Here is a 26,214-nt window from a genome sequence, read left to right as displayed (position 1 = left end):
GTCAGCACAAAGCAGAAGATATTATAGAACAACTGGCTGCAGGCTTGGAAAGCAGTTTTTTCCTGATGTTTACCATGCAAAGCTTTTCAGATGCTGTTTAAATTTCTTTTTTGGTTAAATTACAAATGTATAGATGAAGCAAAAGTGTTTTTTGAGGTGGTGCTTGGAGTGGACACCAGCCTGCAGCAAAAGGTGCGAGCATGCACAGCTCCCATTTTTTCATTAGGATTTGGACTTCTTCGGACGTGAGAAAAATCTAGTCATGTGTTCCCAGCTGAAGCAGTGTTTTTGAATGCATTGCTTCGTTTCACTGAGGACTTCCTTTTTGGCCTGGCTTTTGCCTGTGGGGTAATTCTAGCATAGATTTGTGGAGAGAGATGGGTTGTTATTGTTCTCAGTAGCAGTGAGGGGCTGGACTGTGGTGAGGAGCAGCAGGTCATGGGACACAAACTTTAAGGTCTCCTTTAGAGGCGTGGTGAGGTCCATGATGTGAGCAGGTAGGAGTGTGATGTCATGGTGACAATGCAGCAAAAATCCCGACTCACCCTTTCAGCCTGTATGCACTAATGTAACACAGTGCGCTCCTCACAATGTTCTGCTTTTTGCCCACCAAACCCCAGTGCTAAGGCCAGTCCCAGCCACAGGGATGGTGTTGAGCAGAATAGTTATTTCTCACAATTTTGCTCTCTGTCACAACCTACTGCATCCACCCGCACAGGGACAGTACCTTAGAGATGGGTTTAACTGCTTCTCTGTCTCTGACCTCACACACAGACAACACCTACAAGCTCCTGTAATTTCCTAATTTGCTCATGGGTGAGACAGCTCAGCTCCCACAGTTCTCCCAAACTGCTGCTTGATGATTAAACATCTGTTCCCCGAAGATGCTGCATTTCATTCTGTGGTACATAATAAGCTCTGCTTATCTTGGGGCTTCTTGTAAAACTTCAGCAGTCTTTGTCCTTCTTAAAAATGTACTTTCCCACTTGTCTACTCATAAAAAACAACACTGAAAGTACATGCTATAAGTAATGATAAGGGAGCAGGCTCCGTTCCTCCTTTCCAAAAGTTGATTTTTGGCAAAGCCCACACAAGGCAGGAAGATGGACATGCAGCACAGTTTTAGCAGTCCATAGAACAGGCTTCTCCTCATGGGAATGGTGATTCAAGTTGTGGGAGCATTAACCAGGAAATATGGCCAAACTGAAGGGTGCTGACTCTAGGAAGGTAGCAGTTCAAATGCTCCCATGGGAAGACTTCAGCCCCTACAGTCTGTAGCTGGAAACCAAAGCATCAAACCCACAGGCTGTGTGGAAAAGCAGTCAGGCATCTGTGGAAAAGAAGTTGCCCTGTGTGGGATGGGATTCAATAGTAGAGCAATTTACTCTATTGGTGGGTCCTGATCATGGCCAGAGGTGAGTGGGAGGAAGCAAAGTGCAATTTCTATCTATACCTCCTGCATTACAACTGGGTTGGAGTGTAGGACTCTGTCTGCCTGTCTGGATAAAAAAGGGATTTCAGATATTAGAGGTGTAAAGTTTGTCCTTAGACCATCATTGTCAGGGGAAACAACTATGCCTGCTTGAGCACCTGTTCATAGTAGGAGTAAAAATCTGCTGTCACTCACTTCCCCTGTGGTATTTTGTGTCAAAAGCTGGCATTTTGACACATCTGGTTTTTTGCATGTTGGGAAAGCAAATGCTTTTTTCTTCTATTTAGTGTCATTTCTCTGGTCATGATCAAGCTGTGTTTTCAAAATGCGGTTCTCTGTAGTCATCCATTAATCCACAGAAAGTCCATTAATTCTCACAGCTCTAACTACTCATATGAAGCCATTTTGCCCTTCCCATGCTTGGTCCTGCAGCACGAATGCCTATAACCAGCACCTGTGAAGTCACCAGGGCCACTCGGGGGAGTGATAGGTGCAAAACTGGAATTTAAATGCTGCAAAGTTGTGTGATTGCAAGAGTGGGCTGAAGCAGGAGAAGGAATGACCAAACTGTGCCTTAGGGAAGAGTGGGAGACTAACCAGTATTGCTTTAACTGAGAGAGATATTGAGCCTGCTCAGTCAGATCGGTATCCCCTGGCAAATGAATTTTGTTGTGTAAATGGCTCCCTGTGGTCCCAGAAGACTATCACTATCTCTTCTTATCTTGTACAGTGGATTTCTAAATAATCACTCTAGGTGCAGGAAAGCTGCGGTTTAGTAAGTGTAGCTTGCTAACGAGTCAGTGGTTTAATCTTCATTCTCACTCCTCGTGCTTTTGATAACACAGGGCTATAAAGTTTGACATTGTAGATTCTTCTCTATAAATTCTGATTTGCTTGCCAAAAAATCAGACTATTATTTTCAATTCTCCTCTTATCATTAGTGTTATTAAACTGACGATTGATGTGTAAAAACTGCCATTTGCATGAAGTTCACAAAACTGCAATAAAAGACACTTTTGTTCTGACTTGGTAAGGAGAGAGAAAAAAAAAAGCAGCTAAATAATGCTAGTTTTAACAGCAGAGATGTTCATATAAAGACATGTTCTGAACAATAAGATCATTTATCCATGTATGACATAAATACATCAGAATTTAAATTATGAGAGATCTTGTGAAATGCAGCAAAACGCACACCACTGGCATTGTGAAGTTTCCCTTCTCTAAAGCCCTGTTCTCAGGGAAAAGCAGCTTTACTTTTGCTTTGAAAATCCATTATCACAAGCCTTTTTTAAAAAAACGTTTGTCGTAGTGCAATATTAAAGCAATTTTATACCCTAAGAGCAGCTCTTTCATAAGGTAAAATGCAATCCCATGTGTGTATGTAATTGCGGTTTCTAATACTTTTCTCACAGCCCTAATTTTCCCAAAATTAAGAAAACCACTACCCTTTTTAGGCTTTCCTTTTCCTAATTGTTTCTTGTTCTCCCTGTCTTTCATCCACAAAATATTCTTTTTTTAAAATCCCTGTTCAGGAAGGGAAAAAAAAAAAGACACAGAACACTCTCTGGATTCATCGCAAAACACTGCTTGAAGGAAGCATTTTAAGAGTTTAGGTTAAAAAGTTTCTTCTTCTTTCAAGCTACATGGGTGACACTGCTATTTTGGGAGACCATACCATCTGCTTGTTAACCAAAAAGCAGGGAAGATATTCCTAGTTCTAGTATAGGTTTTTGGGTTGATTCCACATAAAATTCCCAACTGATCTCTGCTTGTGTTTGCCCCCTCTATAAGCTAAGGAGATCAAGGCCACTCATCTCTTCCGCTGTCACAGCTCCCAAGGTGAAGATGCTCAGCTTGTGGTCCTGAGTAAGACATGGTTGTTCACAACAGGAACAATCCATTGAGATCTGTGAGGTCCCTAATTCTTCCCTGCAGGTGTTCATGTCACAAAAGCTGTGACAAGGAGTAAAAGAGCAATATAGTGCTCAGCTCCTGATGTGCCACAGGTGACTGCTACCTGTGGATGAAGAAGGAGGTGTTCGGGAGAGGCTTGGTTGGGTTCTGTTGGAGGAGCTGAGTTTTTGTTTGTGTTTGAGAAAGAAAGGGGGAGGACACATTTTCTGGGGTTTGCTTGCTTTTTGGGGGGTAAGAAAGGCAGAAGGGCAAGGTTTCCTGGCCCACTGATCAGCCATCTGCCAAGTAGTGCAAGTGGAAAAAGTGCAGGAGCTCGAGAGGACAGTAAGATTGTCCCTCCCTAGGTAGAGAGGAATGGCAGGACTTGTAGTGCAAATGGATTCAATGGAAGGGTTGACATGAGTAGGAGCAAGGTGGAGTCTATGTATTTTGTCTTGTGAGTCTGTGGAAAATAGCAAAGCAGAGCATGAAAATGTGAGAAGACGTTACTGTGATCCTCCACAGGTGATGAAGACATTTGTCTGAGACGGGAGAGATTTAAGTCTATATTATATTGCTGGAGTATCTGCAAATACATATGTATCATCATTACAGTATCTTCCTGACTGGCAAAATGTTTCATCCAATCTCTGTTGACAGAAAAGATTGCCTACTGATAATTGCTTTGCTTAAGTGTCTGATAATATGCCAGAAATGAGAGCATTCTCTGTTAGGTCATCTTTAATTATGCATGTACCACCTGTCAGCTTTAAATCTGGAGAAGATTAGTTTTCTCATTGGATTTAGAGTAGGGAAGAGAGCCTTCAACAAGAGGACTAGGCTGTTGCAAACAGTGTCTATGGGGGAGTTTCACAGGCAGTCTCCTCATCATCCCCAGTCATGGATACCGCTGTTGGCACATGCGGAAATATTTGAAATATTGCCTAGGCTTGCTGCCGTAGTGATGGGTTTCACAGGAAGAGGATTTCAGACCATCTGTTGCGTTTTCAAGTTTTCATCTTTCCCCATACCAAAGGGAGAGGGAGTGCTGAGGTGGGGGAGGACACGTGGCAAGTCGTGGCTCCTTTGGCAGTGCTGGGGGGAAATCCCCCCAAAAGCCATGTAAGGGGGTCATTCACTTGCCACTGGTGAAAGCACATAATAAAACTGGTCAGGCCAGTACAGACATCCCAAGTTAATAGGAAATAAAGGGCTCAAAAGACTGAAAAATTATGAGGATGAGTGCTTTGCAGAAAACCCTTACAGGGAGAAATGGTAAATATCTCTGAGGATATTAAATTAACAGGGTTATCATTACCCAGCCTACTTAGGATATTAAAAATTATATTGGAGAATAAATTTATCTTTTTTCAGAGTGGGGAGGCCATAATTGTTTGGGAATAGTTGAAGGGATTTTCAGTCCATGGGAAAATGCTAGCTGTTTATTTGGTACAGTAATAGATTTTAGGAATCTCCTTGGTTTTTTGGTCTCCTTTACTCCAAGGCCAGTGTGGTTGATTGTTCTCTGAAATGCATAATTTGCACCAGAAAACAGAAAAGGTCTTTGTTAAGCTTCTCATTAGCTTTTGGCAGAAGAGAACATCACTTGAACTGTCAAGCACTGCTCCTGCTGCTCCTTGCCTATGTATCTGAATGGCCAGTGCTTCCCCCTCTCTGCGATTTTGGTTTTCCAGCTTCTGTCATCACTGCCTCAGCCGCCTGGAAAGAATTCCTCTGTTACACTGGTTAGCTGACGCTGATCGTTTTTCCTGGTAATACCTTCAGCCAGAGCTATTTCTGAAAATCTGGGATTTGGAACAGTAGGTCAATTTGTAAAACAACGAGCGAAGAGGGACAGATGGCTGTGGATACGAGAGCATGTTTCTGTTCATCTCCATTTGGCTTCTGCTGATGCTTCGTTGTTGCACGAGCGTTTGAGGCTGTCGCTTCACGTTGGTTAAGTGCTTGAAAGACTGGCCTGTGGCACTTGTCATGTCCCCCCCTCTGCTCCAGTGGGGCTCCAGGGCAGGCTGCCTCTGCAGAAGCTTGCAGTGCCTTTGCACCCAAGGACATGGAAAGGGTTTGCAAGACGAGTGGACTTTCTGCTCAGAAATCTGGCTGTGTTTCTCTTGACCTTTTCTCTCAGGAGCTGCACTGGGCAAGGTTTTCCTGATGGTTCCTTTGCTCAGGGTAAGGTTGCTTTATTATTCCTGTGTAAATGATTACAACTTTTCCATGGTGTGTTGTGCTGCTGGGTTTTGCTCAATTCTTAGGCAGATTCTGATTGATTCAGACTTGCTTGCTCTGTCTCTCTGAGTAGTGGTGCCAGTAGCATCACCTTGATGTAGCTGAATTTTACGGACCTGAAATGGAAAAATGTGGGGGTGTGCCACAACTCTTTTTTCCTTGCTCATGATTCATTCAGCCCCTTCCTTCCACCCTCCTATTTCATGCTAGAGGGCTCTCCAATCTTGCAGTGGTCACTGGAAGACATCTCTTTTGTTCAGGGTCCTTCATTAAATACAAGGGTGTATGCATCCCATTATCCTGCTATGGCTGAGCTGTGCAGCACCTCTGGGCACTGCAGGAGATGTCCTGTTCACTGCTCTGAGGAACAGGCATACTTAACTGAATGTAATACTTTTCTTTTGTCTCTGGAAAAAGGAACAACTAGATAAGATTTATAAATACCCACAAGAATTGAAATGAATGAAGAATGAATCCTTACTTCAAACCCTCTGAGCTCTTTTGGCTTGACAGGTGTGGCTTACATAGTCCTCAGGCTATGGCTGGTCCTGGGGGCTCTTCCTTGTCCTGTATTTTAAAAATGATTCTTAAACTACCTAGAGCAGCTTTTCTGGAAAACCTTCCTATTCTCAAACTTGGGATGTCCTATCTAATGACTACTTCCCTCTTTTCTCTCCTGGACTACTCTTCACTGGATCTTGTCCACTGCCTTAGTCACAGGAGTAGCTTTAGCTATCCTCTCCATTTCTCACAGGGATACTCATTTAACAGTTCTCTAGTAACCTTTGGTGTGTTGCTGTTTTTAGGCTTCAGATGTTTTCTCTCGCTTTTCACTCTTATAGAAGCACTACAATAAAACTCTTCACATATCAAAGTTAGTATCTGTTATGGCAGAGACTTCCTACAGGATTCATACTTTTCCTTGCTAGATAGTGAAGCTGGTGAAATTCAGAGTGATGTGTTTACATTGAGCTATCTGACTGTATACACTGCTAATTTTAAGAGGAAGGGGAACTCTTCTTGGGATAATTAGTTTTGCCATGTTTATAGACACGAGCATGTTTTTCTTGACTCTGAGGCGGCTGCTGACAGCTGGTATTACAAGAGTTCACTGGGAGTCTCGTGGTCCATGTGTCCTTATGTGTACACAGCACAGACACGATGAAGCCAGGGAGAGATAATGAAGGCAGTGATGCTAAACCCTCTAGCAGTGCCCAGTAGTGAAGCATTTGAACAACCAATGTGAGCCAAATTCCAGCTCCTGTCTAGGCTGTAATGATCAGGAAAATCACCTTGTCCTTTAATAGATTTTACCAATCTATTGATGGTAATTGGTTTAGCAGCCAAGTCAGGGGAATAATTTCTTCTTACTGCCCCAGCAGTGGCAGCACAAGCTCCTAAACCAGGGGATTTGTCTGTGGCCCACGAGCACATGAGGGTGGTGCTGCATGTCCCTTCGTGCCTTTCTGAGCTGTAGGGGCAGGGCAGTGTGTGGGTCAGGCAAGTGCCACCATCAGATTTTGTGGCCTTTCCACTGCAAGCCAGTTGGCAACACAGAGCTGAAGATCGACGGTAAATACGCACAACCTTCTCGAAAAGTTCAAGTGTGCAATCAGAGCGCAGCAAGTGGCTGCTTTTACACTTTGGTTACAGAGTGGTTCTGGAGGGATTTCAAGGAAACCTCTTTGTAGCAGGAAGCTGCTGCTCTAGGCAGCTCATTCGATGAAGGAGCTGTGCCTGCTGCACCTGGTGCCTCCTTCCCTGGGCTGCTTAATAAACACATGAGTGCGGCCATTATCAGCCAAGCTCCGTTTCTCTCGCCTGTGCTAATGTGCTGCTATTTTATGTCACATCAAGTGAGGAGGGAAAGCGGTGATATGAAGCCATTCCTCCCATTCCTTAAATAGGATTGATGACCACAGCTTAACAGCATTCCAAGAAAAAGCATTTGATTGAAAGTGGCCAGAGCTTCCCCTGAGATGCTGAATAAGGATGTTCATCCTGGTAATAACTTGCCTTTGCCATTTTCAGAGCAGACATTCCTATTGCAAATGCTGCATTAGCTTGCTGCAGTTAAATGTGCACACACATGTCTAAAGGAACCTCTTTGATTTTCTTCCTCTGCCTCCCCCCACCTCCACACAGGCCCAAGGGAGCCCCATTGGCTCATCGACAGCTCCATCTCGAGGTGGTTCCTCCAGCAGCCCTGCTTGCTGCCCTTTGGTGCCCCTTCAGCCATGGGGGGGTCTGCTGTGCTCTGCTGTGCAGGAGCATCAGTGAGCTTTCTGCACACCGTGAGCTGGAATTCCCTCTGGGCCCCTGCAATGAATATTGCAAAAAACTGTGCTGAGCAGGGGAGGGCATTGTGCTTTTATGTGCCATGGCTTGCCAGTTTGAATCACATCTGTTGTGTTGCAGAGGGGAATGTTGCTTTAGTTGCAGTGGGTTACTGGAGTACTAGCAAGTCTCATTTGTAAGGGGTCCTGGGCTTAAGTCTCATCTCATCTGTCACCAAGACAAGGAATATACTATGACAACTTCTGCAAATGCTGGTTTCACTTTTGTTTACTTGTTTTCCAGCCATGTTCTTTGTTTCTGAAATGGTGTTTACATACTGTGGATTTTTTGATGCAAATCAATTAGTTTTAATTTCTTTCTCAACTACCTGATTTTTATCCCATTTTTTCACCACCATCCTGTTATTAGTTCACATTATTATGAGATGTGATATCCCTCCCTGGTTAGCAAAATGTTAGAATAGCTGTTGGCAGCTTCTGAAAGGATAATTAGCAAATAGGAATTACTCAAAGATGTGCGCACTAGCCTAAGTAGGCATTTTCCAGCTGTTTGCAAGTTCAGAGACTCATAGGCACTTTCTTGGGCTCTAACACAAGATTAGTTACTTGCTACTACAAAAGAACATTTACTAAAATGTGGTGTGCAATCCAGACTACTGTGTTTTGTTCCTTAAATTGGAAGTGGACATCTTTGTCAGAAAGAGCAGATTTTTACAGTGCTTGGTAGTCCTGTTCCTGAGGAGTCGAGCCTCTTTGTTACAAAGGGATGTCACACTCCAATCAGAATGGTGAGAGCTGCCTAAGGAAGTGCTGGGGGCTCGGTAGCTGAGTCCTGGCACTGCAGGGTGTAGCTGTTCCAGCCTGGGCACAGCTAGGTGCCAGTGCCTTTGTGCTGAGTGCTGAGCCAGGAGCCCCAGCTCCCGAGCCATCCCGGTCTGGCCCAGGACATCCTCGTTTCCTTTCTTTCTGATGTGCAGGAATTGCTATTCACCAGGCTTTCTTTAGAAAGCCATTTACACTGCTCTGCCTCGTTTTGCATGAAGAAGCCCTCGTAAATCAAATACAGCCACACAGCTGTGCTAAAGGTCTCCTTTTTATCCACGGGCAGCTACTGCCAGCCTGCTTTTATTTCTCTTCATTCCTATTCTGTTGTTCCTTCAGGATCAGCCTGAGGGCAGTTGTATTTTTGTTTGTTCCCTGCAGTAGTAAGGTAGTTGATCCCTGATGGTGCAATGGAGAGAGGGGGCAGGCAGAGGGGAAGTGCATGGCTGGTGTATTTGGACTGCTTGACAGTTTTATTTTAAGCTCAGGATCTTCTTGCCACATCCATAGCCTCTTCTGTTCTCTGCCTTTTTGCTTGACATCTCTTGTGCCTAATGCTCTAATCAGCTGGATTATCATCTCTTGGCACCATGTCCTCACCCACTCTCTAGCCTCTCACCAGTGATTACCTCTCCCCTCTCATCTCTTCTCCACTCTGACACTTCTCCCTGTTTGCTTCTCTGAGTGCCTGTGACTTTTCTCTCTCCTCACCTCCCAGCATCATCCCACCTCCCAGAGGGAGGACAGACAATTTCTGCGAATCTTCTTTCTCGGCATTGCCTTCATTCCCACTGCTCTTTCAAGCTCCTTGGCAGTCATTCCCTTCTCTGTTCTGGGCAGTGAAACATCTCTCTCTGCTGCCTGTGCCCTCTTTTCTGCTCCCTCCCAACAGCCATACATACTCGCTGTAGTATGCGATGCTTTTTCTTCAGCTTCTTCAATTTCTTTTTGCTCACTGAAAACAGTGGACAATAGCCACTCTTTCTCACAATTCATTTCCCTGTTCTTACTCCAGCCCCTCTGCCTCTCTGGAAGCAATGGAGCTGGGACTGGGTTCCTGCCCCCTAACTACAGACTTTTCTCCCTGGAAGCTTCTCCAGCCATCCCTCCTCCGCCTTTCCTTCTGAGCAGCTCTTGATCCATTGAGCCCCTAGCCTCTTCAGCAGCCTCTGTCTCCAAGGTAACCCTGGTCCTTTCCCTCCTTTTTTCTTGAACCCTTCCACACATCCATAATAACAAGATTCTAAGTGTCCTTGTGGATGTTGCTCCTGGCTCTTCCCCATGCTTTCAGCTTTTCACCATTCCCTCTGGATTTTCCCGTTTTTGGGGTTTTTTTTCACATCTCTCTTCTATTATTACTAAAAACATTGGCACAAACATCTTTTTCAGGATTTTAATTTCACCTGTTTCTCTTGCTCTTTCTGGAAAAATTCTTGCCACATGTAGCAGAGAAGAATGCATGTGTGCATATGTACTTCAGTTGAGAGATGTGTGGAATAATGGCCACAAATAATACTGAGACACCGAACTTCTACAGTAAAAGGAGCATTTCTTCCTTCATATAAGGATGGGTTGCTCTGTTGATAGGACTCTTAATTAAGAGACATGTAATTTTTAAATGTTTGAAAAACTTGTGCCAGATTACATGAGACACAGAAAGACAATAATGCATATTTTTAAGAGATAGTAATTAAACATTGTGCATATGTGTGTGCATGTATATAGATATATGTATACATGTGGGGATATATATGTACATATAGATGTATGGTTATATATAAATATATTACTGTAGGCACACGCACCTATGTGTCTGCTTTTAAGACACTATATGTGAGAAGGGAATGCTGTGATGGAATAGCTTCATACCATTCATAATCCAGTGGTGGCTGTCCTGTATTTCATCAAGCAACAGGTATTTATTTAAAGCATTTTAACATTCTCTTGGGCATATAATCAAACTGTGTCTTACTCGCACTTTAAATTCTTGAGGTAATGGCATGAATCTGTGGATAGACTTACCTGATCTTGACCTCTGATAAATATGAATTAACTGAGCCTACAAGACTCCAATCATCATAATGGCAAAATCTTCATTTAGTCTGATAGCTCAAAATTGTCTCTTCCTTTCCTGAAACTATGTCTCTATGTGGTCAAGTTTGTCTAAAAAGACTGGATTGGGTCCTGCATAAAAATGTTTGCATTCTTACGACAGTCCAAGAAACAAACTTCATTGATTTAGTTAGAAAGACTTTGGAGTGATTTTCTAATTAATTTATTTTTTTATTGCAGTCTGCAGTATAGGTTAGGTACATTTAGGACAGGCAGAAGTTGAGGGGGAAGAAGTAAGAAAAAAAGCATGCTTGCTTTTACATTGAGGACTGTTCTCTTTTACATGAGACAAACTCCCTGGCAAGCACTAGAGTTTGCCATGTAGGCTGGTCTCCTTTTTAGCACAAAAATTGCTGTAGGGGTTTGCAGGCACAGAGAAGTATTGATTGTTTCCTAGCACACTGTTTGTATTACATATTTCAGTTAATAATTTGTAATGCTTTTAGATTAGTTTCATTTGAAATACTAATCAATGAGCTTTATAGATCTCCCGCTTTATACATAAACATGCCAGTCTCCAGTGGAGCAAGAGAGTTTTATTTTATCCTGGATTGTCTATACTATATAATTATTAATCTGTAGTATAATCTCCTTGTCCTCATGCTTTTATGGCTTGATCCTGCTTGTTGCAAGAGATCTCAAATCTAATTAAAGGGCATAGATTAATGGCACTCAACACCCTCAAAAGTAAGTGCTGGAATGTGTCAGCTGTGTCTTGTTGCATGAAGACCTCCTGATGCCTCTTACTCTACGTGTGCAGCAGAAACAGGACTGGCTGCCTTGTGTCTTGCAATTTCACTCTATGAAATTTCACTCTATGAAGTCCTATTTTGAACCATAGTAGGTTTTCCAGACTTGAGGTGCACAGAGTCACAGTTTTCTTGCTGTGATGTTCTCCCAGACAGTTGCTGGAAAACCACCACCAAAGTGTTTCAGCTGAGGGGGAAAGAAAAAGAAAAATAAAGCTTGAAATTATGTGTTGATTTCCCAATGTTCAGCATTTTTTGAGCTCTTCTAAAGCTCTGGTGCCCTCATGCTGTGGAGCAAAATCATGAGATCTCAGCTGGAGAGTGGGCTGGGGGAGACATTGCAGCCATTGCTGGAAATACAGCTGACTAACCAGAAATTTTGCTAAGGGAATTCCAGGGCAGCTAGTGGCTTCTGCTCTGTTCTTCTCAAAGGTTGGGTTTCTAACAAAACAATGGGACCTGTGCTCTTCTTGCTCCATCGTCTGTGTTTGGTGTGGTGTTGCAAATTGCTCGGGTGGGATTTTGCAGACCAGTGATGGTCAGCCAGTTCTGCTTGGGAAGCAGGAATCTCCTGGCTCCTACCCTCATCCTCACCCTCGTGAGCTCAGGGGTCAGGTTACACAGTGGCACCTTCAGTTTGTTTAAAGCAAGGAAATTATGCACAAAAGCTGTTAAAAGAATATAAGGTTGTCAAGTCAAGTGAGAAATGTTATAACATCGCCTGCTCAGCCTTCAATTGAATCCTGCATGCATGCAAATTTGACAGTCTTTAATTGCATGTCTCCAAGATCTGTGGAGAATATAGCTTCTCAATTCATATCAGAAAAATCATACAGACTTTTTTCTTCTCTGTAAAAAAGAAAACATTCTCTCTTAAAGATTGTCCAGACTGTAGGTTTGGGTGTACATTTCATCAGCCAGGCAAAGCTTCCACAGGTCACAGCTGCCAAAACACAGCCCTGAGCAAACCTGCCATGGTCCTGAAGGTAGTGTGGCAGTGGTGATTGCCACTATGCAGGCAAGGATCTCACTAATTCCTTTTGTGTTGTCCTCAGATATGGTACAGCCAAGGTGTCCTGGAGTGTCTGTCCCCTCGTGAATGGAGAGGAAAGGGAGAAGGTGGCACTCGCCATGCCGCTGAGGGTGGACAAGGCTTGGGATTTTGTGGTTTCTGAGCTATGGTCTGCAGAGACTGTGGGGAATGTCTGGTTTTGGTGGCCTCTTTCTCTACCTACATTACATTGCCCTTGAAGATAAATGAGCAGACAAGGGCTGTAAATAACCATAGAGGGAGAGAGTGACAGCAGTGAATACCCAACCACATAAACCAGCCTTACATAAGTCTGGTGTAACTCTAAACCAGTGTATGTAAGTCTAAACCATAAGGATTGCACAAGAATCACTTTGTTTGACATTTTATTAGCCAGGTTTCTAGCATTATGAGAGAGTCACTGGAGAGAGTGGTACATGAGCAGGAATCCAAAAGATTTTCAGAGTGGAGTGGTCCACTCCACTCCGTTGGAGTGGTCCTCTTAGAAATGGACTGGAAAATACAGGTTTGTGACTTGTTGCATGAGAAAATGAAGCAAGAAGGGAAGCAGTTTTTCAGACATTACTATTTGTGGACAGTCTTAAATAACATGAATCATGGGATCTCAAATCCCATACAGTGACCTTGTGCAATCAGAGTACATCATCTACTAGGAGATTATGAATTTATGCATGCGCTGTACTCAGAATTGGAAAAGATGCTTTCCAAAGTTAGAATCTGTTGTGTTGGCATAACATTGCATTTAAAGTAAAAAGCGTTGAACGCACTGGGAATTGTTGAAGAATTTTCTGCCAGCTCTCAAAATTAGGATTTTACACTGCCATCAATAACAAAAAAGTTACTCTAATGAGAAGCCATTCTGGTTAAATGAAGAAATACTAGTAGTGATAAAACATTTATTAGTTTAATACCCAAAAAGCGAAAATAGAAAAGGCAGAAGTGTTCCCCGGGTGGTTTTTGTATTTGAAACTGTGGAAGAGGATGTGTCCATCCTGTGCAGTAATATGGAAAGAAGAGAAAGTTTGCAGCAACAAAGGAGGATCTGGGAGGCAAGAGTGGTTGAAATTAAACATTTTCATATCCTACTAACTTTTACATCCAGGAATTTTAAAGGAAGTAGCTGAAAAGCTCTGTTAAGTGGCTGGTAATTTATAATAAATCTTGGGAAATGGGAAATTCCAGAAAATTGGAGGGCTGCCAACTGTATTTCCGATATTTCACAAAGATAAAAGGGATGTCCCAGAGAACTGATGGCTGGTTTAACTTGACGTCAGTCCAGGGTAAAATAGTGGAACAACTATTTCAGAATCTGTCAAGAGAGAACTTGGAGGTGAAAGGTACAGATAATTCCAGTTACAGTTGAAGAGAGAGCCTGGCAAAAAAACTCACTGGATTTCTTTGCTCTGTCAGGATTGCACATCTGTGTGATAAAAGCAGCTGTTGATTTGCCTTTAGGAGGCCAGAGTAGGTGGTCCTTTCTGCCTTTCGGGTTTGTGAACCATATAAGGAATGCCCAGAGATTAAAACTCCCATGACAGAGTTTCAAACAGAAATAATCAAGCCACTCTGTTTCCCTGGGATAAAGTGTGGCTTAGTTTTGGGTTTGGGGTGTTAATCTCCTATTTGATTTGATTTGATTTCATTTGATTTGATGGCTTTTGCAGCTTTAAGTGTGCTTGAGTACATTGTAGTTCTGAGGGGGCAAAGAAAAAAACAAGCTTCAAAAAGCTTCATGAAAAGCTCAACAAATAATGCAAGTATTCTCAAACACAGATAAAATCCAAGTTCTTCATATAGCAGTCTTTGTAGCTCTAATCCCTCGTTCTTTACCATGGCAAAGAAGATTTCATAAGCTCCTCTGGATCTTGCAGGAGAAGGAAAGCTTGTGTTTGCCTTCTGCTCATTTTGCAGTCCTATAAGAAGCTACAGATCAGATGCAATGTTGGCTTTACGTACCCTCAGAACGAGTACCCAAATACATCAAACCTTTTCTTTTTCTCTGGGCTCCTTCAGACTGCAGTTGCTTGCACTGTGTCCAAGTGTCCATTTTTGTCTCACATCCTCTCCTTACCTTGGCTGTAGTCTGGTAGCTGTTGGCAGCAGAATTGATTGCTTTCCATGCACCTTCCTCCATGGGATGATTTATTGTCTACAGCAGGAAAGGCAGTCAAGTTCCAGACTCGGGGCCAGTCCATGGATAAAGGGACTTAAAGTAGGCACCTAGGTATATGTCAGACTCTGAGAATAGTGGGAAAGCTTGCAACTCCTGCTTAAACCTTCTGATAACAAAACAGTGATTCTCAGATCTTTGCAGGATCAAAACCGCATTGGTGTAATCCAGGTATCCCCTTGGCACTTGCTCTGAGTTTCTAAATAGTCATTTCAGTCATCTTCTGATCACTTGATCATTATAAAAACGTTAAAATAGGGGGGTTTTGCGTATATTGATTGTACTTCCAAGATTCAGTGTAAATCTGTGGATCCAAATGCAGTAGTCATTAGAATCTATTTATTTGTTTAGTTACTTTGTTATAGATTAGTCAAAAATCTATGATCTACTGTAAAGAAACATTTTTTCATTCAGTTTTCAAGGGAGAACATCATAGTTGATATCCCTTTGGTTGTGGAAAATGCTGCACAGACAGACAGTGGCCCGTTCTTAGGAGAAGGAGCACCTGTATTCTTTCCTGAGAGCAGAAGGTGCAAAGTTAACACCCTACACAAGTCTGTCCCAAATTTAACCCAGTGACCTACTGCATGCCTCCCTGCTCTCCACGCATTAATCACCACAGACACGTTCCAAAGGACATGCCAGTTTGTGTCCCAAGGAAGGATGAAGGATGTTTTGACCACCTGCTAACTTGCAGCAAAGATGAAAAGCTTGCATTTTAGGGGATAAAACAAAGAGAGCAGATTTTTCCCATAACAACTGTGCAGTATGACAGGAGAAAATGGGGTTGGGTTGCTTTCCCAGCCACTGCAATTTGTGTAGTCAAAGGTGTTCACAGTGGTCTTGGCTATAGCCTCTCAGGCAGATAGAACTGCTTCCACTGGTTCTGCAACTAGACTGGAAAAGCAGTCATTAGTACAGCTTAGTGAAGAAAAGGAAAAAAATTTGAGAGAACTTTCCTGTTTGCTTATTTGTGGATTTTTTTTTGTGATTGTTTTTTGGTTTTTAATTTTTTCTTTTTTTAAAAAGTGAAAACAATACTCATTTTATAGCAACCAAAATTTAAAGTACAGAGCTTCAGCACTGAATTCCACTTTAAGCTTGAGAATAGAACATAAAAGAAATTAATAATTTTTATACAAACAACTTGTTAGCATAATCTTTGACATTCAAAGGCTGCTGAAAGGAGCTGCACAGTGCTGTTGTTCATAATTTGTAGTTTCCAAACTTTGGTGGCATTAGGGCAATATCAGCTGTGTCTTTGTTCTCAGTCATGTTAGCAAAAGAGATGTCAAATACAGAAGCACCTTCTTTACTATCCTGAGAGACTGTCATACTGGCAAGTGACCTGGATATTTGACAAACCATTTGTACTTCTGCACTTCCATCATTTCAGAGGGCATTTCTGCAGTGTGAGTTATATGTACACATATGCCCACACCAGTACACATAAATTACTTAAAGGTTTAGGGAAAAGGGGGAAGCCATAACACTGTATCACTCCTCAAGCAAAACCCCCAAATACTCATTTAAAGCAAGAAAAGCAGTGGGCATTTGCCAGAATTTCCAGCCCCTGTTTGTGTGGAGACCTTAAACTTTTTCAGAGAGCTTACCATGCTGGAAGGCAAAATAAAAACAAACCACTGTTTCATTTTTCTCTCTCAGATTCTTTAATCTGGCAATCCAGCTCACCCAAGAACAATCCAAAAGGTTACGTTTTACCAAGGTCCTGAAACCATTGACTACCTCAGAAGAACATAATGTGTTGTTTGTTGTGCTTGGTGGTTTCCTGGCAGTGTTTCAGTGTTGGGCATTCCCCATTCTGCTTTGAATAAGCTATTTTGAGTAGCAGACTTAGTTCCAGTCCCCTTCACCGTGGCCAGCTACTGTAAAGAGCAATGTGAAAGCTGTGAGAGGAGATTTTATCCAGAAAGAGTTCTGTGTTTCTTGCTTTCCATGTTCATATATGTCAGTCAAGTAGGTTCTGAGAAATAAGGATAGTGGACTGTTTTTGTGTTGTTCCTCCTGTTTTCCTACCTGGTCTATGTGGCAGATATCCCTGCCAACAGCAGAGGAATTGTAACTAGATGATTTTTAAGGTCCCTTCCAACCCAAACCATTCCCCCACACATCTATCGTGCCTCTTTCCTGAGGGCATCATCAGTTTATTTACAGAACATTGAAAATTCATGTTAAATTAAGCCTGACTCACTCAGTGTATGAAAATTAGTAGTATAATTATATAATTTTTACTGAGTCATAAAAACATTCATGTGTATACTTTGCCTAGTAGGCCTGTATAGAATGTATAGGTCAATGCATATACTGTGTGTAAACATTATTTGCGTGTTAACTAAGGTCCCTAAAGAATGTGAGCTCTCATTACCTTGTTCGTCTGGGTTACTCTCTCAAGAAACAATAGCAACACAACCCTCTGAAGTCGAGAAATAGGTTTTATCTCTATATGGAACATAAATCTGTTTGGACTCATCAAAGCAACCTCCACTGGGAATCCCTGACTCCTTATGGTACCAATCTCTGAACAACCTGAAGCACAATTTCTTTAGAGTAGACACCTGGGGTTTAAATAAGCATTCATCATGGAGACTACAGGCATCCTGACAGTACTTAAAAAAAAAAAGATTCAGTGTAGACATGAAGCTGTGGTACACTTTTGCTCATGTGTGCATTCTACCAATAGCAAAACCATTGTGAATAAAAATGCTACAGATTAAAGTCATATTCAGCAATTCTGTTTAAAGGTCTGCAGGATCAGACTCTCTCTTTTGGGTTTGTTTTTTTTTTGTTTTGTTTTTTAGGGTTTTTTTTTGTTAGTTTGTTTTTTGGTTTTTTTCCCGCAGTATCTATCCAGTTGTGCTGTAGGGTCTAAGTCTAGTGTTAGAAAAGCAGTGAGTGACTTTGCAGTGGGACTTAATTTCAACATCAAAGCCTCTGCACTGTGATGATAATTGAGCTGTTCAAAAACAGCCATTCCACAGTCTGCAGGATACATCCCTGTTCCTGTCAGTTTAGCTAAGGAAGGAGTATCCAGTATTCTCATCTCCATTTGGAACCCATGTGAAGCTTGCCGTAGAGAAATGGGGCTCATGGCCCCGCCCTGCAGCCAGCTCAGGCACTGATGCTTCTGCCCACTGCCTGTGGTGTAACCCATGGAGGACCAGTTTGTGTTCCTTGAACCACTTGCTGTTCTGCTGTTCCGCAATTCCAAGGGTGCTCCCTGGGCTGTGGACGCTCAGTGGGTTGGAGCCGTGCAGCCTCCTCAGCAACAGGAATTCTTGCCTTTGGGAGACGTTAGCAAACATCTGCAGGGCCCTGCTGTGTGCCCAGCCAGACCTGCCTGTCTCGAAGGCCCATGGTTAAATTCTCCCTGGGTCCCTTAGCTGTTCCCCTTCCCACTCACAGTCCAGGGAAGGTCCTTCTTCAAGGCACTACGGTCAGGAGCACCAGCCATCACTCTCGGGAGCAGCATATCTGCAGCTGCTGGCCAGGAATGCTCTGCTGTGTCTTTTCCAGTTGTCCATGTACATTGTGCTTTACAGCAGAAGCTACCTGGTCAATTTGTAAAGTTCATCTCTTAAGACAATCTTGCTAATGGCCCTGGCACCCACACTGTGTTTGGCAGGAGGAAGTCCATGTAGCCTGGCGGCCCACAAGTCTATTTTCAATTATCTGGGGTGCTCAGAGAAGAAGACATTAATATTGCTAAGGATGACATAGCAAATTACTACTGCTCCCTAACCTTTTTAAATTGCTAACACTGTTGTAATCTGTAATTACAGAAATCAGTGTGAGAATTGTGGCACAGTATAATTATCTTTCCTGATACTTTATTGCTGTATGAATTATTAATCAAAATCAGTCTTGTGTAGTATTTGCGGCAACTAAGAAGAATAATCTATAATTAAATTTCGTTGTTTCTATTTTTGTGCTGGTGTTTTATGATGTTGTAATTGATAATTAATTGGTTAAAAATTCACACAATTCTTGGGAGTTTCATATGACTATGACTGCTCAGTATTCAGCATTTATTAATTGAATAATGGGCTCACTGAAGAGACCTTTGTATATAGTCTGCTGTCATTACAATGAGCTCTCAAAAATGGTGAATTGATCATTAGGCCTTTCAATAGTTTCTTTTTAAAGAAAAGCAGTGACAATATAATCATATCCTTTGTTGTTATAGCTATAATTGAGAGATCGTAATAACCAATTATAAGCATGGTCATTTTAGGAGCTCTGAAGTGTCAGTTATTGATAACTTTCTTTAAAAACAAAGTGTTGATTACACAGAACGAGTCTTTTCATAGAAAAAATATTAGGAGATGGGGAAGGAAGCCTGGAAAATTATTTTCCTCCCACTTGCCACTTAAAAACAGTGCATGTTTATCCCTAAAAACTGTCAAGTCTGATGTGCTTCTGCTGCCAATTGTCAGAAGTACAAGCTGCTCTCAACTTTTTTTCATTATTTTATCATCATTCTCCCCATTTTTTTCTGAGTACCTTTTGCTAAATTGTTAGGAGGAAAAAAAAAAACAATAGAAAATGTCAGAACAGAAGAGCATTTTTTCACATTCTCTGCCTGAATCTCATTGAACAGAAATACTGTGAGACATTTACGTGCAAATCTGTAATGCAGACTCCAGCTACTACTGACCAAAGAGCCTTAGATGTGTTCAAGTTGGCCACTTGAAACTGTTCCTTAGATTCTTCTGCTGTTAGTGGAGCTGATTGAGAGAATGTGAACTGGAACTAAAAATACTCTCAGTTCAGTATTGATCCTCTCTTAACACAATAAGGGGAAAGTTGGGAGTTGCCTTGCATAGCAGGACATAAAATGTGATCTCCAGCTTATGCTTCCAAGAAAAACCTGTGGTTCATTTTACACCAGGTCAGGCACTGCAATTCCTAAATGAGGAATCACAGTGTTATATGTTGGCTTCTGTATTAAAATGTAGCATTACAGGCATAATGAGGAGAAACTGATAAACCTTTTTAGACCTTTGCAGTGAAGTTGTTGGGAGTCCTCTGTGCACTGTTATAGATGTGATGTCCTGTTTACATTGCTTAGGGTACAAGGAGGCAGACGAGATGATGCCTTTAGGTCCCTCTTTTCCCCCATCCTTGCTGGTGGTTTACCACGGACAGACTACAAAGACACTTCTGCTGCAGTTTATGCACCTATTTATGAGTTGAATTTAGCATTGTATGGCTTCTCATGTCCTAAACCAGCTGCTCTGCCGGAGCCACTGGGTTGTGGGAGTTCCTGGTGTCAGTGACACCCACCACATGTAATCTTTGGACAGATGTTCTCTACTGCTTGCCTTCAACAACTTGGTCCCCACACAACTTCAGTTCCTGTTTGAGAAAGGGGAACACCAGGCAGCATGTCCATTGCTGTCTCCCACAGCTGGGGACCGGGATGTAGAGGTCTAGGAAGCAGTAGATTTGGGGTTTTGCAGTGGTTAGTAGGTCAGGAAGGATGGATAATACAAGGACATTTGTTGTTGGACAGTGGAATATTGTCTGTGGAATATTGGGCAGTGGAATATACACGCTGCATCATGTAAATATTCATCCCATGTAAGATTGTACTCTCAGTAATGTGGCTCCAGATATTTTTATTAGGAGTAACTAATGCTTTTACATATGGAGTGAATTCTTTGCCCAGTAACATTCAGCAGTGGTCAGTTGTACATATGCTTTATTGCAGTGACTGTGAAATCTCTCAAGGAAAAACTAAGCAACCATCCTGCTATGAGGATGGGGTACTATTTTGGTTTATTTCAATGGTCAGGTATCACAGCCTCTCCAGGCAACTTGTTCCTCAGTTTTTCCTTGTTCAATCTAAACCTCTGTTGTTTCAAATTGTTCCCAGAGTCTGGCTCGATCATGTCATGGACCTTGCAGGGGGACCCTGTATGTACATCCAGGCAGTCTGCCATCCTAGAGTTAAGTGTGCCCAACCTTGCTGTAGCTCCAGAGAGCAGAGAAGCTTGGACACGTTGAGCAGCATGACCACAGCCAGATGTGAGCCAGTTTCTGAAGAAATTTCACTGCTAATATGCTGAAAATTGTCCCTGCATTCCTCCTCTGTTGAATACAGTTTATCCTAAGTTATTTCCAGTCTGATGCAATTTCTCAGTTTATGGCAACTGAATTTCTCTAACAGCATTTCTAAAGAAATTTGTCAAAGAATTTCTGAAAGTCAACACTAATTACATGTACCAGTGTTCCTCACTGCTAATTTGATGCACTTCAGGAATTCTAATAGAGCCCATCAGAGACATGACTTCCCCTTGCAGAAGCCATGCTGCTTTGTCACGATGATAATTTGCCTGGTTAAGTGCTCTGTAGCTCTGCCATGATAGAGATTTACCTTTTCACATAATTAGCCCAGTTCTTATGCAGGACTTTCTGGTGTGTCTTGATAAGATTTTCTCTCTCCTCCTGTTTCTCTTTAGAAACAGACACCACATTGCCTGTGCTCCAGTCTTGTGAGGCAGGAACTGGTTTTTTGTGATAGGTAATGTATTTTTTGTAGCAGCTCAGTCAAAGTGTTTATGAGTTCCTGGAGAGTTTTAGATGAGCACCAGCCAGTACAGACAATGTGCTGCAAACCAGAGTGATTTGGATGTTCCGTGAGCAACATTTTTAGTCTCCTGAGGTTTTGTAGGCTTCCTCCATGCTGAAGAGTTTGGTGGGATCTTCCACCCATCACCATGGAAGGAACTTGTAAGCAACCTTTTATTTCACTTCACTGCAGTGGCTGGCCTTTACCAGCAACTTTTTTTGGCTCAGTTTCAATGGTGCTTTCCTTGCCCACAATAGTTCATGCCAGTTTCTGGAAACTTTTGTTTCATAGAGGCTTTTTCTGGCAGCATGGTGACCTATATGCAAACAAATGCACAGCATGTTCTTTTGAGCCAGAGAAAGGCTTGCTAAGACATTCCCTTTTCAGTTTGAAGAAATACGAAGTGTGTAGCAATGATTTCCATGAATAAGGTTCTGCAAACTCAGCATAATACTGAATTCAGCAAAAAATGATGCAGTTTGAATTAACACTGTGTAAAAGGCTTGCAGCCGAGCTTGCCTCAGAGTTCAGAGATAATACCAGATCCCTGGGTCTTTTTATTCCAAGGATAGAGGAAAAAAAAGAGTTTAATTCTTCTAATTTTCGTGCTACTACATGCCAAAGTCCTACAGTGACCTTTTCTCTTTGCCCTCTAAACCCTTTCCCTGTGAAAATGAACAATATACTTCCCAGTGAGGGGTTTCACCATCTTGCACCTTTCCTGCAGGATAAAGCCCTCTTGGAGAGGAAACACCTCACGTCTGGAGGTCATGTGGTCGATGGCAGACTGTGGAAAAGGAAAAACTGTAAATCACTGGAGTTGAAGCATTAAAAGCTGATAAATAGGTGGTCCTGAGCCATAGCCCAGCCCCGGTTTCCCTGTGCGCAATGCAGGACTCGGGCGCTTCCTAGAGCAGCCAGGGGCACGGGCAGGGGGAAGTCTGTGGAAGGCTGAGGTCACAGCTGCCAGACAGGGCATCCATGTGGATTCTCAGGGGCTGTGGGAAGGTGATTGGCATGGATCCACCTTCAGGAAGCCCCTGGAGTCACAGCAGCAGCCTTGAGAAAGTATGATGATGTGGGCAACGGGGTGCAGGTCCTTCCTGGGAGCACAGGTGCCATTTGCAGCCCCAGCACCTCAGGACTGCACTGCTCAGGTTTCCTAGCAGAGGAGACAGACTTGCTTACCAGTGGGGAAATACACCATGATATTTTCAGCACTTCACAGCACATGCAGCAATTTAAAAAAAAAATACACTTGATGAGAGCTGTAGTTAAAAAGTGAGAAATTACTAATTAGTAACTAAGTAATTTGGGGTTTGATTCACACAAATTGCACTATTACTGTAAGAGAGGATTGCAATTTCAGGCTAGCTGGGGTTTGGTGGGTTTTTTCTAAGGCACTGAAAATATAATTGATGTGCTGTTCATTATCTGCCAGGTGTCGGGTTTCTTGTCCTTTTTTTTCATCATCTGAGATATTACAGGCATAAGACATGCCTGGAAAATAAAGGGGGGAAAAAAACTTACTGCTTTCCCCTTTGCATTGTCATGTGCAACTCTCAGGTTTTCCCACTAGATTGTTCTTGTAAACTCTTTCATTTCATAGCACGCAAGAGTGACCACTTAGAACATCATTATAGTGCTATCGTTAGCATCAGAGTTTAGTTATACAGAAAGCTGTGAGTGAGATGAGCTAAGTGTCATTTTCTCTTTTACCTTGGTGAAGTGCTAATAGCATGATTGCTGTCAATTCTTCTCATTAGTCTCAATTTATACAGAGAAATTTTTTTTATTATTTCTAGTTAAGAAATCCAGCTGGTATAACTCACCCCCCCAAAGTGTCTCCTTCCCCTGCCTGTATGCAGATCAATTAGCAGCTATGTATCTTCTCTCTACATGTTAAGTTGTTGAAGGACTAATCTGTGTTCGTTGGTTGTGGGTTTTTTTCTGTTCACGTAAGCATTTCAGCTGAGTGCTCAAAAGTGTAGCATGAGTCAGCATAAAGATTGAAAATGCCAGTAAAAGAAAATCTGTAAGCATTCCATTAAGACTTCCAGTAATATTACAGCTTTGCTCTGTTGGCAAAAATACCTATTCTGTACAGAGTCATCATAGCCGATGGCTTAAAAATACTCATGTAAAGGTGGGAAGATGAAGTCACCATTGAGAAGTTTAGTCAATATAAGTAACAAGTCTGTCCTCTTAAATCCATTCTTGTCTGGATGATTAGTGTCTTTCAAGTGGCACTGTAGGAAAATGATAACCTAGTTTGAACTCACAGCAAGAGAAATAGTTTGAAGTCATGTTGTGTCTAGTGATGTGCCTGTATATTGCACTAGCAGAGGAGAATGCTGCAACAATCCACATGAAAAAGTAGCAGAGGAGGAATTTTGCTTTCACTTGATACAATAGTCATGTATTTACAGTGCAGCAATACTCTACCAGAATACCATCATCTTACCCTTAGCCCTTGATGCCTCTGAATTTTACCTCTCAGAAGGCAGTTGTTATTCTAAATAAGGAAAAATAATTCCTTTAAAATGCTGCAAGTTTGTGCACTTTCACAACTTTCCCTTCAGCAGTAGGTAGAGTAATACATACCAATAATCCTTTTCCCCATATAAGCCTGAAAACAAGTGGGTTTGGTTTGGGATATATAGTCTGCTCAGTCACAGGCTTTTACACCTTCCTACTCAGAGAAGTTGAAATGGGAAAATAATGCAAAAAGGATTCGGTCCAATGCTGGGGAAGAAGTTTTTAGTAAATTAATTAATTCAGTATATCAAGTGCAAAGGGGGTTCATGCAGTGTGAGGTATTGGGGAGAGCTGTTTCCCTCCACCATCACCACTGCAAATCCAGTCTCCATGTTCAGAGGCTTTGCCAGTTCTACATGTGTCAGAAACTGCGGAACATCAGGCAGAGAATTTCCCTGCCTCAGACAGTAGCAATGGGTGTGTAATGGGTGTCTGACATCATTCCAACCTCTGCTCTTCAGTCAGAAGAGCCTCAGCAGGAGCAGCCTCAGCACCCATGGGCTGCCTGGGGCTGCACATCCATTCAGGTGAAGGGATTTTTTGGGTCTGTGGGTCTGGAATTTGGGAAGATCTACTCTTCTTAAATGGCATTAAGCCACTGATGAAGGCATGTTGCTTTAGCCATACATGAAAACAGATTTCTTCTGAAGCTGCTAAATATCTTTCTCTCCCTCTTAAGGCTTAAAATTGTGATTGAGAAAGTAAGTTGCTGTAGTTAGTGGCTTGTCTTTGTCAGGTACAGTTCCACCTTACCTTTTACTTGAGCTGAGGTCTTCAGTGTGACTGTGTAGTGCTGTCTGTCTGCTGGAGAATAGACCTGGGGGTTTGAGGGGTTTTTCCCTTTGATCTGGAAATATCAGAAGCAAGCACCAAGCCCTTTTTTTCACCATTAGAAAACCCAACAGTCATTCTAGCTTTTTTCTAAAATTTCCAATGTCCCCATGTTATTGCCATTACTAAACTGGAAATTGGAGATGCATAGTAGGTGGTTGAAGAAAAGCACTTTTCAGTCTGTCTAAACCCTATTTTGGTTTTGAAGGGGGAAGTTGGTGGAGCAAGTAGGTAATCCAAGCATGACAGGGTGAAATCCAGTGGCATCAAACCAGTATCATTCATTGTATGCTTCCCTAGGAACATTCTTGGATTTAAGCATTAATGGGCTGCTTGGCTGTGGTCTTGAGGTTTACAGATCTTGAGCTGAATCTCCCCATAGCGTATCCACCCAGGGACCGTGCTCCTCACCACCTTGTTTGTGCTTTCTTCTCCCTTGTGCCCTGCAGGGTGTGAACGGCATGTCTGTGGATGAGAAGACTGACTCCCCCATGTATGTGTATGAGTCAACGGTGCACTGTACCAATATTCTCCTCTGCTTAAATGACCAGCGGAAGCAGGACATTCTCTGTGACGTGACGCTGATCGTGGAGGGGAAGGAGTTCCGCGCCCACCGGGCTGTGCTGGCTGCCTGCAGCGAGTACTTCTTGCAGGCCTTGGTTGGGCAGACGGAAAATGACCTGGTGGTCAGCCTGCCAGAAGAGGTACAGTATGGGCACCGTGCCCCCACCGTAACAGGGTACCCCTTCCTCCCTCCTGGGGAGGAAAACCTCTGTGGTCTGCTGGGGTGGCAAAGGGAGGGGGGCACAGGTGTCAGTGGCTGTCCCAGCACGGCTCAGGATGTGCTGTTTGTGTTTGGGTGGGTTGCAAATCACTGAAGGATGGACATGTTCACACCATGCCAGCCTTATGGAGGCAAAGCTTTAGGATGCTTCATCTCGCTTTTGTCGCTGCTGCTGAAGGAATTGCTCCCAAACATTTCATTACGTAGCCTCATTCAGGGCAGTATGAAGACCCTTATATTCCTCTGCTCTTCTAGACAGGAAATTTGAAAGGAGTGATGTGACAGCTACATGGCAGGTTATTGTTGAAAAATCATTTGAGCTGTCATGTTGTTGGGAGTTTCATTGCTGTCCACCCCTCTCTGGCAGCTCATAGCTTTATTCCACTTCTTTCCCTTTTCCTGCTCCTCATTCAGTCTGGCTTCCTCACAGCTCCCCTCATAAAGAGTTTGGGATTTAACCGTGTTTTCCCCCAAGAAACCATGAACTCAGTCTGTCAGAGAGCAGAGGTTTTGTCATGCAGCGTAGCTCCCACAGCAGGAAACCCAGGGACGTAGAAAACACCTACCTCACTGGAAAGTTTACTTTATTTTATCACAGAATCTCACTGGCTGGCTTCCACCCCCACTGTAATTTCCTCACAGCCGTAGAGCTGTGACGGCACAGCTACCGTAGGGCACGCTGGTGGCTTTGCTGCC

General features: G+C 42.7%; 1 protein-coding gene across 1 annotated transcript in view; it reads left to right on the top strand.

Annotated features, from left to right (window-relative positions):
* Positions 1 to 26,214, top strand: part of BACH2 (BTB domain and CNC homolog 2) — a 182,479-nt gene that overhangs the window by 111,889 nt on the left and 44,376 nt on the right. Inside the window, exon 5 of the mRNA XM_058802322.1 lies at positions 25,184 to 25,438. Coding sequence (XP_058658305.1) covers positions 25,196 to 25,438 — 243 coding nt within the window. The 5' untranslated portion in view covers positions 25,184 to 25,195. The remainder of the gene's footprint in view (positions 1 to 25,183; positions 25,439 to 26,214) is intronic.

The sequence above is a fragment of the Ammospiza caudacuta genome, chromosome 3 (genome assembly GCF_027887145.1).
Source record: "Ammospiza caudacuta isolate bAmmCau1 chromosome 3, bAmmCau1.pri, whole genome shotgun sequence".
Lineage (NCBI taxonomy): Eukaryota > Metazoa > Chordata > Aves > Passeriformes > Passerellidae > Ammospiza > Ammospiza caudacuta.
This window is presented reverse-complemented; position numbering and strand designations above follow the sequence as displayed.